Source organism: Littorina saxatilis, linkage group LG2 (assembly GCF_037325665.1).
Source record: "Littorina saxatilis isolate snail1 linkage group LG2, US_GU_Lsax_2.0, whole genome shotgun sequence".
Lineage (NCBI taxonomy): Eukaryota > Metazoa > Mollusca > Gastropoda > Littorinimorpha > Littorinidae > Littorina > Littorina saxatilis.
In genome coordinates, this window is record NC_090246.1 from 57,313,677 (window position 1) to 57,328,676 (window position 15,000).

Below are 15,000 nucleotides of genomic sequence, written 5' to 3' on the forward strand. Positions count from 1 at the left end.
AATCTGGTCGCTGCGTTACTGTCATGAGCTGTGTTGGTACTAACAAGAGGCATAAGAAGTAAGATGAACAGCTATAGTCTGCTTCAAAATCTTGCAGAAATGTTCAACATTATACATCGAAACTGAAATACTAGACACTTTAAAAGAAATTTGCCGCACACAATTTTTTTTTTTTAATTACGAATCAATGTGTGCAACTTTCTTAATAAATTTCTTTCATAAAGTGTACTTATTTTTTTCTACAAATAGGCGCGTTCCCTGTTTTGAGCGAACACTGTTTTCATGGTGCACTTGTACTAACCTGTGCTTTAAAACAAAAACAAAGATATTACACAACGGCCATAATTTCTCTTTATTTCAGTGGATGTTTCAACTTTAAATACAGCGATTTAAAGTGCAGATTTAAAACAATCATTGTCCGAAGAATGTAAAAATAAAAGTTGGTTTGAGATTTGGAAGTGAATAGAGAGGTCGACTTCGAGGAGTTAGAACATAACGAATGAACAGACTTGTGTTTGTTTACCCTCTATCGCGGCCTTTGAAGGCAAGACGTTGTCCCTCGTACACAGTTTTCCCCTCATTGGGTGACACACTGACAACAAATAATCTTTTAGTTTCCGAGACAAACGTGACTTATCATTCTACAACTAATTGTGACAATGCGTTTATTTGCTTAACGTTAAAATGTTGATATGGGTTTGTTCACCGCAGGCCTGAATTAATCTGTCCAACAGATCACTAACTATTTAAGTTATAAACTTGTTAAACATACCAAAAAGACAACAATATTTCCTTCGTGGTTTGCTTACCTATTAAACGCCCATTCCCAACTTTTGGACAAAATTGGGGGGGGGGGGGGGGGGCAAGGTGGTCCAAGAGACATACACTTTGCAAGTAAATCGTACAGTACATTACGAAAACAAGCGGCAGGTCTCTTGATGGTTTTCATTTGTATAAGGTGTCATAGACACCGGGGTTGTCACCAGCATCCTTGCGATCTTGTGCACACACTCTGTTCAAATTTCCTGAAGCTAATGGAGATTTCATCTGCATGTAAAATGAAGCCACTTAGTTTAGCTGAAATGTATCAAACGCTACAGTGGACTGAAGGAAATACATCGTATCTGTAAGTTTGAAATCTATCTAAGTTGAACCGTCCTTTTTGCAAATACATTGACTGTGAAATGTGTGTAGGCCTTAGATGATTAAAAGTATTCTAGTCATCAGGGAAAAGCCAAGAAAATGCAATTTCTTCTCCATTTTCAGTTACAGAAATATTCAAAGGGACATGCATGGATTCAAAATTTCAAAATCTTGCAGAGATGTTCAACATTATAATTAATATAAATCGAAACTGAAATACTAGACACTTTAAAAAGAATGTTGGTGCACTATTTTGTTGATTACGAATCATTGTGTGCAACTCTCTTCATAACTTTCTTTTATGAAGTGTACGTATTTGTTCTAGAAATAGGCGCGTTGCCTGTTTTGAGCGAACACTGTTTTCATGGTGCACTAACCTGTGCTTTGAAAAAGATGCAAATAATACACAACGGCCATAATTTCTCTTTATTTCAATACATTTCAACTTTAGATACAGCGATTTAAAGTGCAGATTAAAAACAATCATTGTATGAAGAATTAAAAAAATAGATGGTTTGATCTATCATAAGCATCTTACGATACAATTTTGACACACGCTATGAATATGATTCTAAATGAACACATAAAAACCAGTCAACTGGCACTTCATAATCATTTACGAATACGAAAAAAAAAAATGAAGATCATTGTGCGTCTCGAACCTGGGACAACTGGTGTTGAAGCGCAATGTTATAACCGTTACCCCACGAAGGCTTGTTGTTTAGGAGCAGAATTTAAGAAGGCGAATCCTGCCAACATTAGCGCGGAAGCATGAGGGAACGACAGTCCCACATACACGCAAACAAAAATGATCTCATGGCCCTAGACAAACGTTTTTTTCACAATTTACCCTATAAACCCTCTTTGACATTGAATTTCATAATGTACTTTAACTCAGTAGCAAACTGAGATGCGGTTCGTAGACCTGTGGAACGAGATTCTGTCGAAGTAATTCAATGCTAAACCTGCAAACTTTTGTATTGCCGCAATTAAAACACATTAATTTTTGTTGGTAGCTGTTTGTTTCCTTGTGGATATGTTATGTGCAATTAAACGGGTACGGACACACGTTTTACACATGGGTTACACGAGTTGCAAAGTATTTGAAACGACGGTATTACTGTATATACAGTGGTGTCTGTGTTGAAAGGCGAATAGCATTTGGACCAGCCATGAGTGATGGAACATTGTACGCGGGGAATCTTGACAGGCACGTTTTAGAAGAAATAATAATGAAAGTGACATAAAAAGGTGTTTTTTTCAAGCGAGGTGTCCGCAATCTGAATGACAAAATATAGCTCTTAATTTATCGACATCGGTCGATCTTTTCTCTTACGTATTTTGTGTGTGTGTGTGTGTGTGTGTGTGTGTGTGTGTGTGTGTGTGTGTGTGTGTGTGTGTGTGTGTGTGTGTGTGTGTGTAAGCACGCGCGCGTGCTGCGTCTGTTTCAGTGAGTGATTTCTCAAAAAAGTCTTGATGTTTTTAGTGCAATTCAGAACTAATGTGAGTTCGATTTGTTTTCAAACCGCCCGGCACTACAAGGCATTTATTCTAGTTTTTATAAGGACATAAAGATGTTATAGCATTAGAGTCTTGAATTGCGATTTATTTATGAGCACACACAAAACTTGCCCCCCCCCCCCCCCCTTCCCCCCAAAAAAAATGAAATAAAAAAATAAGCATATTTTATAAACTGAACAGGAAAAACGCGCATGATTCATAAAAAATACACTAAAAAAACGATAGCACTGACGGGGCTCGAACCAGCGACTTCAGGAACCGCAGCGCAGCATAACCACTGACCTATGCGGACATCTGTGGAAAGCGGAACACCTAAAAATGTAGTCTATTTTGTGAAATGCAAAAAAACGGCAAAGCTCACTGTATAACGCGACCCAGTGAAAGGCCCGTTGGCAGACTGTGTCGAGTGAATTAGGTCAGTTCGACCGTCGCTTACCCCGCCCCTTTGCACGAACATTTAAGTTGCTATCTGCACGGTCCTCCTACCGCCGGCTCATTTTTTTATATTTAGTCAAGTTTTGACTAAATATTTTAACATCGAGGGGGAATCGAAACGAGGGTCGTGGTGTATGTGCGTGTGTGCGTGTGTGAGTGTGTGTGTGTGTGTAGAGCGATTCAGACTAAACTACTTGACCGATCTTTATGAAATTTGACATGAGAGTTCCTGGGTATGAAATCCCCATACGTTTTTTTCATTTTTTTGATAAATGTCTTTGATGACGTCATATCCGGCTTTTCGTGAAAGTTGAGGCGGCACTGTCACGCCCTCATTTTTCAACCAAATTGGTTCAAATTTTGGTCAAGTAATCTTCGACGAAGCCCGGACTTCGGTATTGCATTTCAGCGTGGTGGCTTAAAAATTAATTAATGACTTTGGTCATTAAAAATCGGAAAATTGTAAAAAAAATTAAAAATTTATAAAACGATCCAAATTTACGTTTATCTTATTCTCCATCATTTGCTGATTCCAAAAACATATAAATATGTTATATTCGGATTAAAAACAAGCTCTGAAAATTAAATATATAAAAATTATTATCAAAATTAAATTGTCCAAATCAATTTAAAAACACTTTCATCTTATTCCTTGTCGGTTCCTGATTCCAAAAACATATAGATATGATATGTTTGGATTAAAACACGCTCAGAAAGTTAAAACAAAGAGAGGTACAGAAAAGCGTGCTATCCTTCTTAGCGCAACTACTACCCCGCTCTTCTTGTCAATTTCACTGCCTTTGCCATGAACGGTGGCCTGACGATGCTACGAGTAAAATGGCATTGCGTTCAGTTTCATTCTGTGAGTTCGACAGCTACTTGACTAAATATTGTATTTTCGCCTTACGCGACTTGTTTTATATTTAGTCAAGTTTTGACTAAATATTTTAACATCGAGGGGGAATCGAAACGAGGGTCGTGGTGTATGTGCGTCTGTCTGTCTGTCTGTGTGTGTGTGTAGAGCGATTCAGACTAAACTACTGGACCGATCTTTATGAAATTTGACATGAGAGTTCCTGGGTATGAAATCCCCGAACGTTTTTTTCATTTTTTTGATAAATGTCTTTGATGACGTCATATCCGGCTTTTCGTGAAAGTTGAGGCGGCACTGTCACGCCCTCATTTTTCAACCAAATTGGTTGAAATTTTGGTCAAGTAATCTTCGACGAAGCCCGGACTTCGGTATTGCATTTCAGTGTGGTGGCTTAAAAATTAATTAATGACTTTGGTCATTAAAAATCTGAAAATTGTAAAAAAAAATAAAAATTTATAAAACGATCCAAATTTACGTTTATCTTATTCTCCATCATTTGCTGATTCCAAAAACATATAAATATGTTATATTTGGATTAAAATCAAGCTCTGAAAATTAAATATATAAAAATTATTATCAAAATTTTTTTTTCGAAATCAATTTAAAAACACTTTCATCTTATTCCTTGTCGGTTCCTGATTCCAAAAACATATAGATATGATATGTTTGGATTAAAAACACGCTCAGAAAGTTAAAACGAAGAGAGGTACAGAAAAGCGTGCTATCCTTCTCAGCGCAACGAATACCCCGCTCTTCTTGTCAATTCCACGGGCACTGCCTTTGCCACGGGCGGTGGAGTGACGATGCTACGAGTATACGGTCTTGCTGCGTTGCGTTGCGTTCAGTTTCATTCTGTGAGTTCGACAGCTACTTGACTAAATATTGTATTTTCGCCTTACGCGACTTGTTTTTTTTTGCCGCAGTCACGTAGGCCATCTCTAGTTATACGGTTTTGAACAGACCGTTATCATAATTATATGCGTCTCGACAGGGTGAATGAATACATGATGTCTTTTCCGGAACTGGACAAAACTGGCCTTGCCAAGACTGACACAAAATATACAAAAATTCTCCTTACTTTGGTCATGTCATATATACTTTACAGCTCCGATTCACCCATAGTACCGCGTGGTATTTTGTCTCGACGGGGTGAAATAATATAATGACGTCACTCTCGGCTATATTCATTGACCCAGTATCGACAAAATATTACGCGATACCATGGATGGACGGAGCTGTAACTTATACTTATCCCCCACCCAACTTTTTATGATCTGATCGAGTATCCAACACTGCATCTATGGAAGGCGGAAAGGGTCAAACGATCGATCAAAAGGATCGATCAAAAGGATCGATCCTTTTTACTGGATCCGGTGTCGACAAAAAGTGTAACCGGAATTTTACCGGCACACACTGTGGAGTTCACATTTTGGCTGCCCTCAGAGAAGAGGTGATTCGGGTCATTGACGAGAGGAGGAGGGAGATAGAAAGAGAGAGACCAGCAGCGGGCACCGGGATGCTGGAGCGGTAGGTCACAAGTTGATTTCACGGTTTGTTGACTGATTTAAAATGGCCCGGATTGTCCGATCATCGGCCAAATGCCCACCAACTCAGCATGACTGAGAGGTGTGGGCTAATCGAGAACATTATTATTGAACAAAGCTCGGCGGGACGCCGCAGATTTCAATAATCATTTTTTTGATTCCCTCTCAACTCGGCTTAGCACACTCTGATCAATATTTATTCCCCCCTCTGCTTCTTTCTCTCTGTAAAGGTGTAGGGCTAGTTATTTTTCGGTAACTTACCCAACAACCAAAATCACTTACCCAACAACGGGCCTGAATCCTCGATAGCTCACAGGTTGATGAGTTAGACTTTGAGGGAACTACTTTAGCGATTGAAAAGTTCCGAACGCTCCAATGTACGAAATATACATCTCTAGACCAAACAATACAAACATACTGCATTTAAACTGGCAACTACAGGCTTGAACACATTTAACCTCCATATAAAATCTTTGAGTTTGGTTGTTTTCTAAATCCAAATCTAACGATCAGTGCAGAGAAACTCGCTTTAGATCTCTTATGAGTGTACGCAAACTCCCAAGGCAAGTAACTCTCGTACGACAAGAGTAGTTCCCCTTCCAAATTTTCTGAACTGAGTTGCTTGGACCACAGGCGGAAGATATCGTCCACTGGCAGGGGCGGATCAGTTGCTTTGTAAGGGGGGGGGGGGGGGGGGCACTTTGAATCGAAAGTGAATGTGACGGGCGCAAAGCGCCCGAATTTGCTAGGGTGGTCCGGGGGCATGCCCCCCCGGAAAAAAATTTGGCCCAAAGAAGCAAAATGTGTTCTTCCCTGGTATTCAGCTATCATCATGCCAAGTTTGAACAAAATCCGTCCAGCAGTTTATGAAAATGTTGTTCCAACTTCCATTGTGTGGTTTCGAAACTTTGGAAGGCTGTAAAAGTGTAAGTGTAATGTTAGTTATTGATTTTATTTTCCCTTTTCATGTAGGGCCAGCGAATGACGGGGAAAGGGTGGAGTTTCCAGTCTGCCTATCCAGGGAGGAGTTTCACGAGCGCATCCGTGAACTCCTTCCTGGGCTTGGAAACTCCCCCTTTGTCCTCCTGTCCATGAGGGGGGGCCCACACCCCACTACAGGTTGTTGATGGCACAACACCGGCAGAGGTCAAGGCTCTCTTGAAAGGCTCAAAGAGCAGCCTGTATGTTCGCCTCGAAGTAAATGATTATTTACATTTAAATGTGATTGTGAAGAAGTGTTTTTCGCTTTTGATTATTAATGTCATCTTTTTTTTTAACTCAAAACTTAGTATGTAATGTCCCTAAATTATATACACTTAAAAAAATAGATGGCCCTTTGCCGCTGGCTATGTTCTAAATAAAAACTTACAAGCTTTGTAATGAAAAGAAAAATGAAGGGGGGAGGCGTATTTTTGATCACTGTCTTGAATTCCTGCCCCCTCCCCCCCCCCCCCCCCCCCCCTGTTTTCTTTTGTAGGAGGGTGGGGGTCAATTTCAGCTTCGCTCCGTCGGGCTTCAATTAGCTTTGGTCGGGCGTCAATCCATGATGACGACCTCGAAGTTTCAAATGGAAGCAATTGTTAATGTGTAATTGTTATCATTTTTACCAAGTATGTTTGTGAACATGTCTGGGTCTTCCTGCTGCGATTGCACCACTGGTCATATTTACTGAGATCCGCAGGCCACTTTTAGCTCAGGTTGAACATTACTTAATAGATGATCTTCCATCCGTCACACCATTTGAATGTATTGATGTTGTGTCCTTGCTTGAGTGGGTGCAAAATACATGTTGTGTGACTGTGAGTGTCCGTGTTGGGTCAGATTACCATGCTTTGGGCTCTTTGTAGTACAAGGCGCATATCAGTATCATTTATTATTGTTTTTATTATTAATATGACCTGACACATTTATAGATTTGACCTAATCCAACAATTAATTTACTTATATCCATTTATATTGTGTTACTATTTTTCTTGCATTTATGAAATTGTATATATTTAAAGTACACGCGCTAAGGGTATAGTTAATTATAGCTGTTTTTATTTACAATGAACCTGATGAAGATTTATGTCATCTTCATTCCAGGAAGACCAGCCATTGCCGCAACAACAGCAACATCAGCAGCAACAACTTGAACAAGTGCCCTTGCCCTTACCTGTCAGTATTACGTTTTCTCCCAATTATATAAGTATCAGTGTTTAAAGCTTTGAACACTTTTATACTGCTATACAAGCAGCAGGTTTCATTGTTCAACCGATCATTGTCTGACTGGATTTTTTTGTCAAATGGCCAGGGGCTGAATGTACGCGTATGTCCTAATTTCTATTTGCAGTAGTGACAGCTACCTTTGCGGTTTATTGTGTTACTACTTTTCTTCACAAACGCAGCTTGAAGCCGATAAAGTAAATTTTTGAATGCTTTGTAAAATCTTATTCAACGGTGAAAGGAACGCTTGTGAAGTCTGAAAAATGGACTGTTAAAGGCTGCTTGTAGTATGCTCATTTTTCCTTCACAAATGACTAGAAGCTGAAGAGAACACCGCTGTTAGCCACAGTATTGTTTATTATGTGTATTTGAACACAACTTTGATTTTTCCTTCATGTATACACTAAACAGATGCTGGACAAAAATTGAACACCGCAATTAGCCCATGTTTGGTGTTATGGGCTATGTAATTCTTATTTGTACACAACATTGATTTTTCATTCATGTATATATGATAAAAAAAAAATTAAAAAAAGATGCTGCACAGAAATTGAACTCCACTGTTTGCCCATGTTCCACTGTTTGCCCATGTTTGGTAATTATTTGTACACAACATTGAATTGTTCCAACGAAGAACACTGGAGAACATTTCTTTAGTGTGTGTGTTTTCAAATGACATGACAATAAAAGTACTGGCACCATAATGCGTACTTGTTTTCACAGTATATAATGTCACTTTAATGAGCGCTTCTGGGGTGATAACGCGAGACAACTCCTGTGATCTTGCCGCGAGGTTCCGCCTGTTACCATTGTCTTTTTACCGTATAAAAAGCACGACTTACACACGAACTGTTACCAAAGCAGAAATTAAATATGTAAAGCGCTTAGAGAACGTCAAGCGCTATATAAATCTCCCCATACAATACAAACAAAGCGACATGCTATTTGGGACCAATGCACGTTTTTACATTTAGTCAAGTTTTGACTAAATGTTTTAACGTAGAGGGGGGAATCGAGACGAGGGTCGTGGTGTATGTGCGTGTGTGTGTGTGTGTGTCTGTCTGTGTGTGTGTGTGTGTGTGTGTGTGTGTGTGTGTGTGTGTGTGTGTGTGTGTGTGTGTAGAGCGATTCAGACTAAACTACTGGACCGATCTTTATGAAATTTGACATGAGAGTTCCTGGGTATGAAATCCCCGAACGTTTTTTTCATTTTTTTTGATAAATGTCTTTGATGACGTCATATCCGGCTTTTCGTGAAAGTTGAGGCGGCACTGTCACGCCCTCATTTTTCAACCAAATTGGTTGAAATTTTGGTCGGGTAATGTTCGACGAAGCCCGGACTTCGGTATTGCATTTCAGCGTGGTGGCTTAAAAATTAATTAATGACTTTGGTCATTAAAAATCTGAAAATTGTAAAAAAAAATATGTTTTTTATAAAACGATCCAAATTTACGTTTATCTTATTTTCCATCATTTCCTGATTTCAAAAACATATAAATATGTTATATTCGGATTAAAAACAAGCTCTGAAAATTAAATATATAAAAATTATTATCAAAATTAAATTGTCGAAATCAATTTAAAAACACTTTCATCTTATTCCTTGTCGGTTCCTGATTCCAAAAACATATAGATATGATATGTTTGGATTAAAAACACGCTCAGAAAGTTAAAACGAAGAGAGGTACAGAAAAGCGTGCTATCCTTCCCAGCGCAACTACTACCCCGCTCTTCTTGTCAATTTCACTGCCTATGCCGTGAGCGGTGGACTGACGATGCTACGAGTATACGGTCTTGCTGCGTTGCATTGCGTTCAGTTTCATTCTGTGAGTTCGACAGCTACTTGACTAAATGTTGTATTTTCGCCTTACGCGACTTGTTACATTTAGTCAAGTTTTGACTAAATGTTTTAACGTAGAGGGGGGAATCGAGACGAGGGTCGTGGTGTATGTGCGTGTGTGTGTCTGTCTGTGTGTGTGTGTGTGTGTGTGTGTGTGTGTGTGTGTGTGTGTGTGTGAGTGTGTAGAGCGATTCAGACTAAACTACTGGACCGATCTTCATGAAATTTGACATGAGAGTTCCTGGGTATGAAATCACCGAACGTTTTTTTTCATTTTTTTTTGGATAAATGTCTTTGATGACGTCATATCCGGCTTTTCGTGAAAGTTGAGGCGGCACTGTCACGCCCTCATTTTTCAACCAAATTGGTTGAAATTTTGGTCAAGTAATCTTCGACGAAGCCCGGACTTCGGTATTGCATTTCAGCTTGGTGGCTTAAAAATTAATTAATGACTTAGGTCATTAAAAATCTGAAAATTGTAAAAAAAAATAAAAATTTATAAAACGATCCAAATTTACGTTCTTCTTATTCTCCATCATTTTCTGATTCCAAAAACATATAAATATGTTATATTTGGATTAAAAACAAGCTCTGAAAATTAAATATATAAAAATTATTATCAAAATTAAATTGTCCAAATCAATTTAAAAACACTTTCATCTTATTCCTTGTCGGTTCCTGATTCCAAAAACATATAGATATGATATGTTTGGATTAAAAACACGCTCAGAAAGTTAAAACAAAGAGAGGTACAGAAAAGCGTGCTATCCTTCTTAGCGCAACTACTACCCCGCTCTTCTTGTCAATTTCACTGCCTTTGCCATGAGCGGTGGACTGACGATGCTACGAGTATACGGTCTTGCTGAAAAATGGCATTGCGTTCAGTTTCATTCTGTGAGTTCGACAGCTACTTGACTAAATATTGTATTTTCGCCTTACGCGACTTGTTACATTTAGTCAAGTTTTGACTAAATGTTTTAACGTAGAGGGGGGAATCGAGACGAGGGTCGTGGTGTGTGTGTGTGTGTGTGTGTGTGTGTGTAGAGCGATTCAGACTAAACTACTGGACCGATCTTTATGAAATTTGACATGAGAGTTCCTGGGTATGAAATCCCCGAACGTTTTTTTTCATTTTTTTTTTATAAATGTCTTTGATGACGTCATATCCGGCTTTTCGTGAAAGTTGAGGCGGCACTGTCACGCCCTCATTTTTCAACCAAATTGGTTGAAATTTTGGTCAAGTAATCTTCGACGAAGCCCGGACTTCGGTATTGCATTTCAGCTTGGTGGCTTAAAAATCAATTAATGACTTAGGTCATTAAAAATCTGAAAATTGTAAAAAAAAAAAAAAATTTATAAAACGATCCAAATTTACGTTCTTCTTATTCTCCATCATTTCCTGATTTCAAAAACATATAAATATGTTATATTCGGATTAAAAACAAGCTCTGAAAATTAAATATATAAAAATTATTATCAAAATTAAATTGTCCAAATCAATTTAAAAACACTTTCATCTTATTCCTTGTCGGTTCCTGATTCCAAAAACATATAGATATGATATGTTTGGATTAAAAACACGCTCAGAAAGTTAAAACGAAGAGAGGTACAGAAAAGCGTGCTATCCTTCCCAGCGCAACTACTACCCCGCTCTTCTTGTCAATTTCACTGCCTATGCCGTGAGCGGTGGACTGACGATGCTACGAGTATACGGTCTTGCTGCGTTGCATTGCGTTCAGTTTCATTCTGTGAGTTCGACAGCTACTTGACTAAATGTTGTATTTTCGCCTTACGCGACTTGTTACATTTAGTCAAGTTTTGACTAAATGTTTTAACGTAGAGGGGGGAATCGAGACGAGGGTCGTGGTGTATGTGCGTGTGTGTGTCTGTGTGTGTGTGTGTGTGTGTGTGTGTGTGTGTGTGTGTGTGTGTGTGTGTGTGTGTGTGTGTGTGTGTGTGTAGAGCGATTCAGACTAAACTACTGGACCGATCTTCATGAAATTTGACATGAGAGTTCCTGGGTATGAAATCCCCGAACGTTTTTTTTCATTTTTTTTTGATAAATGTCTTTGATGACGTCATATCCGGCTTTTCGTGAAAGTTGAGGCGGCACTGTCACGCCCTCATTTTTCAACCAAATTGGTTGAAATTTTGGTCAAGTAATCTTCGACGAAACCCGGACTTCGGTATTGCATTTCAGCTTGGTGGCTTAAAAATTAATTAATGACTTAGGTCATTAAAAATCTGAAAATTGTAAAAAAAAATAAAAATTTATAAAACGATCCAAATTTACGTTCTTCTTATTCTCCATCATTTTCTGATTCCAAAAACATATAAATATGTTATATTTGGATTAAAAACAAGCTCTGAAAATTAAATATATAAAAATTATTATCAAAATTAAATTGTCCAAATCAATTTAAAAACACTTTCATCTTATTCCTTGTCGGTTCCTGATTCCAAAAACATATAGATATGATATGTTTGGATTAAAAACACGCTCAGAAAGTTAAAACAAAGAGAGGTACAGAAAAGCGTGCTATCCTTCTTAGCGCAACTACTACCCCGCTCTTCTTGTCAATTTCACTGCCTTTGCCATGAGCGGTGGACTGACGATGCTACGAGTATACGGTCTTGCTGAAAAATGGCATTGCGTTCAGTTTCATTCTGTGAGTTCGACAGCTACTTGACTAAATGTTGTATTTTCGCCTTACGCGACTTGTTTTCCTTTCTCGTGTGATCTTGCCGCGAGGTTCCGCCTGTTACCAGCCGAAAGAAAGAAGGGGCATAACCTCACCAGAACCGCCCATTAGTTTATTTATTTATTTACGAGGATTTATATCGCGCACGTATCTCACCACACAAGGCGACTCAAGGCGCATGTTACCTATTAATGCCGTGTGAGATGGAATTTTTTACACAATATATCACGCATTCAGTTTGACAGTACATTTGACGTTACTTGTTTTGTATCATGAGCTGTCCTTTTATTTCACAGGAGCAACTGGCAGTATAAACTGTAACTTGATTTCTCAGTATGGATTGTCACTTGAATTTCACACCATACATTGCCACTTGATTCTAACAGTGTGAATTGTCACTTGATTCTAACAGTGTGAATTGTCACTTGGTTCTAACAGTGTGAATTGTCACTTGATTCTAACAGTGTGAATTGTCACTTGATTCTAACAGTGTGAATTGTCACTTGATTCTAACAGTGTGAATTGTCACTTGATTCTAACAGTGTGAATTGTCACTTGATTCTAACAGTGTGAATTGTCACTTTATTTTCTGAATTCACGGAATTGAAGGTCACAACTCCAATATTTCAAGTATCAATGAAGGAACCGGTAGCGACTGAAGAAGACAGAAAATTCACATGATTATGCATACATTTTGTCACTTGATTTCATAGTATGAATTGTCACTTGATTTCATATAATTAACAGTCCCTTGTTTTCATGGTATAAATTATCACTTTATTTTATAGCATGAATTGTTGTTTGTTATCATAGTGTGAATTGTCACTTGATTTCATAGCATGAATTTGTCACTTGTTTTCATGGTATGAATCAGTTTTCTCTTGATTTCATAGCATGAACAGTCCCTTGTTATCATAGTGTGAATTGTCACTTGATTCCCATAGTATGAATTGTCACTTGATTTCATAGCATGAATAGTCCCTTGTTATCATAGTGTGAATTGTCACTTGATTCCATAGTATGAATTGTCACTTGATTTCATAGCATGAACTGTCCACTGTTTTCAAAGTATGGATTGTCATTTGATTTCATAGCATGAATTCCCACTTGATTTCATAGTTATGAATTCTCACTTGATTTCAGTAAGTCAGTAAATTCCCTATTCACTAGTTTTACAGCTCCATTCATTCAAGTGAAGGAAGTCGTGGCTGCCGACGTGCCGATGGTGGCGACATGAATCATGTGGCTGTTGCTGTTGTTGTGGTTCTGGTTGTTGTCGTCGTTGTTGCTGTTGTTGTGGTTCTGGTTGTTGTCGTCGTTGTTGCTGTTGTTGTGGTTCTGGTTGTTGTCGTCGTTGTTGCTGTTGTTGTGGTTCTGGTTGTTGCCGTCGTTGTTGCTGACACCGTTGTGGTCGTTGAGGGATGTCGGTGGGTTGTGGTGCAGATGAAGATGTTGATCAGGTTGCTCTAGATCTGTCGTTCCTCTGTCGATGTGTGGCTGTTTGGAATCGAGACCTTGACCCCTGGCAGGGCTGACTGTCTCTGTACGTCGACGGAATTCTGTAGGGTGCGGAATAAGATATTTAAAAAGTGTTGTATAAGGTGTGTAAAATGTTAAATAAGCTTTGGTTTGCTTGGGTGTGATATGGTGTTAGTCTATGTGTTGTTGTAAACCTCTTCCAACACAATTCTGGTTATTTTGCTTAGGTTGGTTTGTTGGCTGGTTTGTTTGTTGGTTGGTCGGTCGGTTTGCGGGTTGGTTGTCTGGCCGGTCGGTTTCAGTATTTCCTTGTTTAGTAATGGTGGTGGGGGATAGTGATATTGTGGAGAGAGAGAGAGAGTGCGAGCGCGCGCGCGTGTGTGTGTTGTGTGTGTGTGTTGTGTGTGTGTGTGTGTGTGTGTGTGTGTGTGTGTACCCCCGTTTCCACAGGTTTGGTTGCCTAAATCACCATAAGGCAACCATCCACACGTGGATGGCAACCTAAACTCTGGATGGCAACCTAATTGTGTGGATGGTCGCTTCATTTAACACCGTTAAATTGACTTTTTTGACGGAAAGAATGTCATAACAATGTTCAAAATGACATTCTTTCCGTCCTCTATAGGCGACGAAATAGGTCAAATTTTGTGCATTTTTTAGTGCAAAATTCTTCGATGCCGGAGCGAGTACTGCACCCAGTGCTGTTGTAGTGCAAGTGCACTAGAAAGGCACTACACCCAGTGCCGCCTCTTAGGTAACCATCCACACTTTAGGTACGTGTGTGTGTGTGTGTGTGTGTGTGTCAACGCAGGACAAAACCTAAATTTAACCTGCGAGCTTCTTTTAAAACGGCTGTTAATGTGAACACAAACAGTGTCAGTATTTACTCTGTGTGTGTATGTGTGTGTGTGTGTGTGTGTGTGTGTGTGTGTGTGTGTGTGTGTGTGTGTGTGTGTGTGTGTGTTTAAGTTGTTATTTTCCTATGTTGATTGTACATTATTTAGTGTGTGTGTTTATCTACATGCATGGTATCGTCCATAAGTGGCTGATGTGTTGTAGTTGTATTGCGTGATTTTGCTAGGATGTATATGTATTGATGTTATGCTAAATAGTATGTCTTTATTTATAGTTAATATGTAAAGCGAAGAGAGCATAAATTACTGTGGTTCGCGCTATATAAGCTGTCATTACAATTATCATTATTATTATAAAAACAGCAAACCCATCATCAAATCCAAACAAAACACACACACACAC

General features: G+C 38.8%; 1 protein-coding gene and 2 long non-coding RNA genes across 3 annotated transcripts in view; 1 reads left to right on the plus strand and 2 right to left on the minus strand.

The window, feature by feature from the left end:
- The window catches only part of LOC138959365 (uncharacterized), a 63,235-nt gene extending 58,610 nt beyond the window's left edge, over positions 1 to 4,625 (plus strand). Inside the window, exon 2 of the long non-coding RNA XR_011453703.1 lies at positions 3,274 to 4,625. This is a non-coding gene — a long non-coding RNA (uncharacterized lncRNA). The remainder of the gene's footprint in view (positions 1 to 3,273) is intronic.
- LOC138959364 (uncharacterized) overlaps positions 1 to 8,809 on the minus strand; it is a 140,205-nt gene extending 131,396 nt beyond the window's left edge. The window contains exon 1 of the long non-coding RNA XR_011453702.1: positions 8,683 to 8,809. This is a non-coding gene — a long non-coding RNA (uncharacterized lncRNA). The remainder of the gene's footprint in view (positions 1 to 8,682) is intronic.
- Positions 8,810 to 12,832: 4,023 nt separating this feature from the next.
- LOC138959341 (allatostatin-A receptor-like) overlaps positions 12,833 to 15,000 on the minus strand; it is a 35,952-nt gene continuing 33,784 nt past the window's right edge. Inside the window, exon 9 of the mRNA XM_070330769.1 lies at positions 12,833 to 13,823. Coding sequence (XP_070186870.1) covers positions 13,453 to 13,823 — 371 coding nt within the window. The 3' untranslated portion in view covers positions 12,833 to 13,452. The remainder of the gene's footprint in view (positions 13,824 to 15,000) is intronic.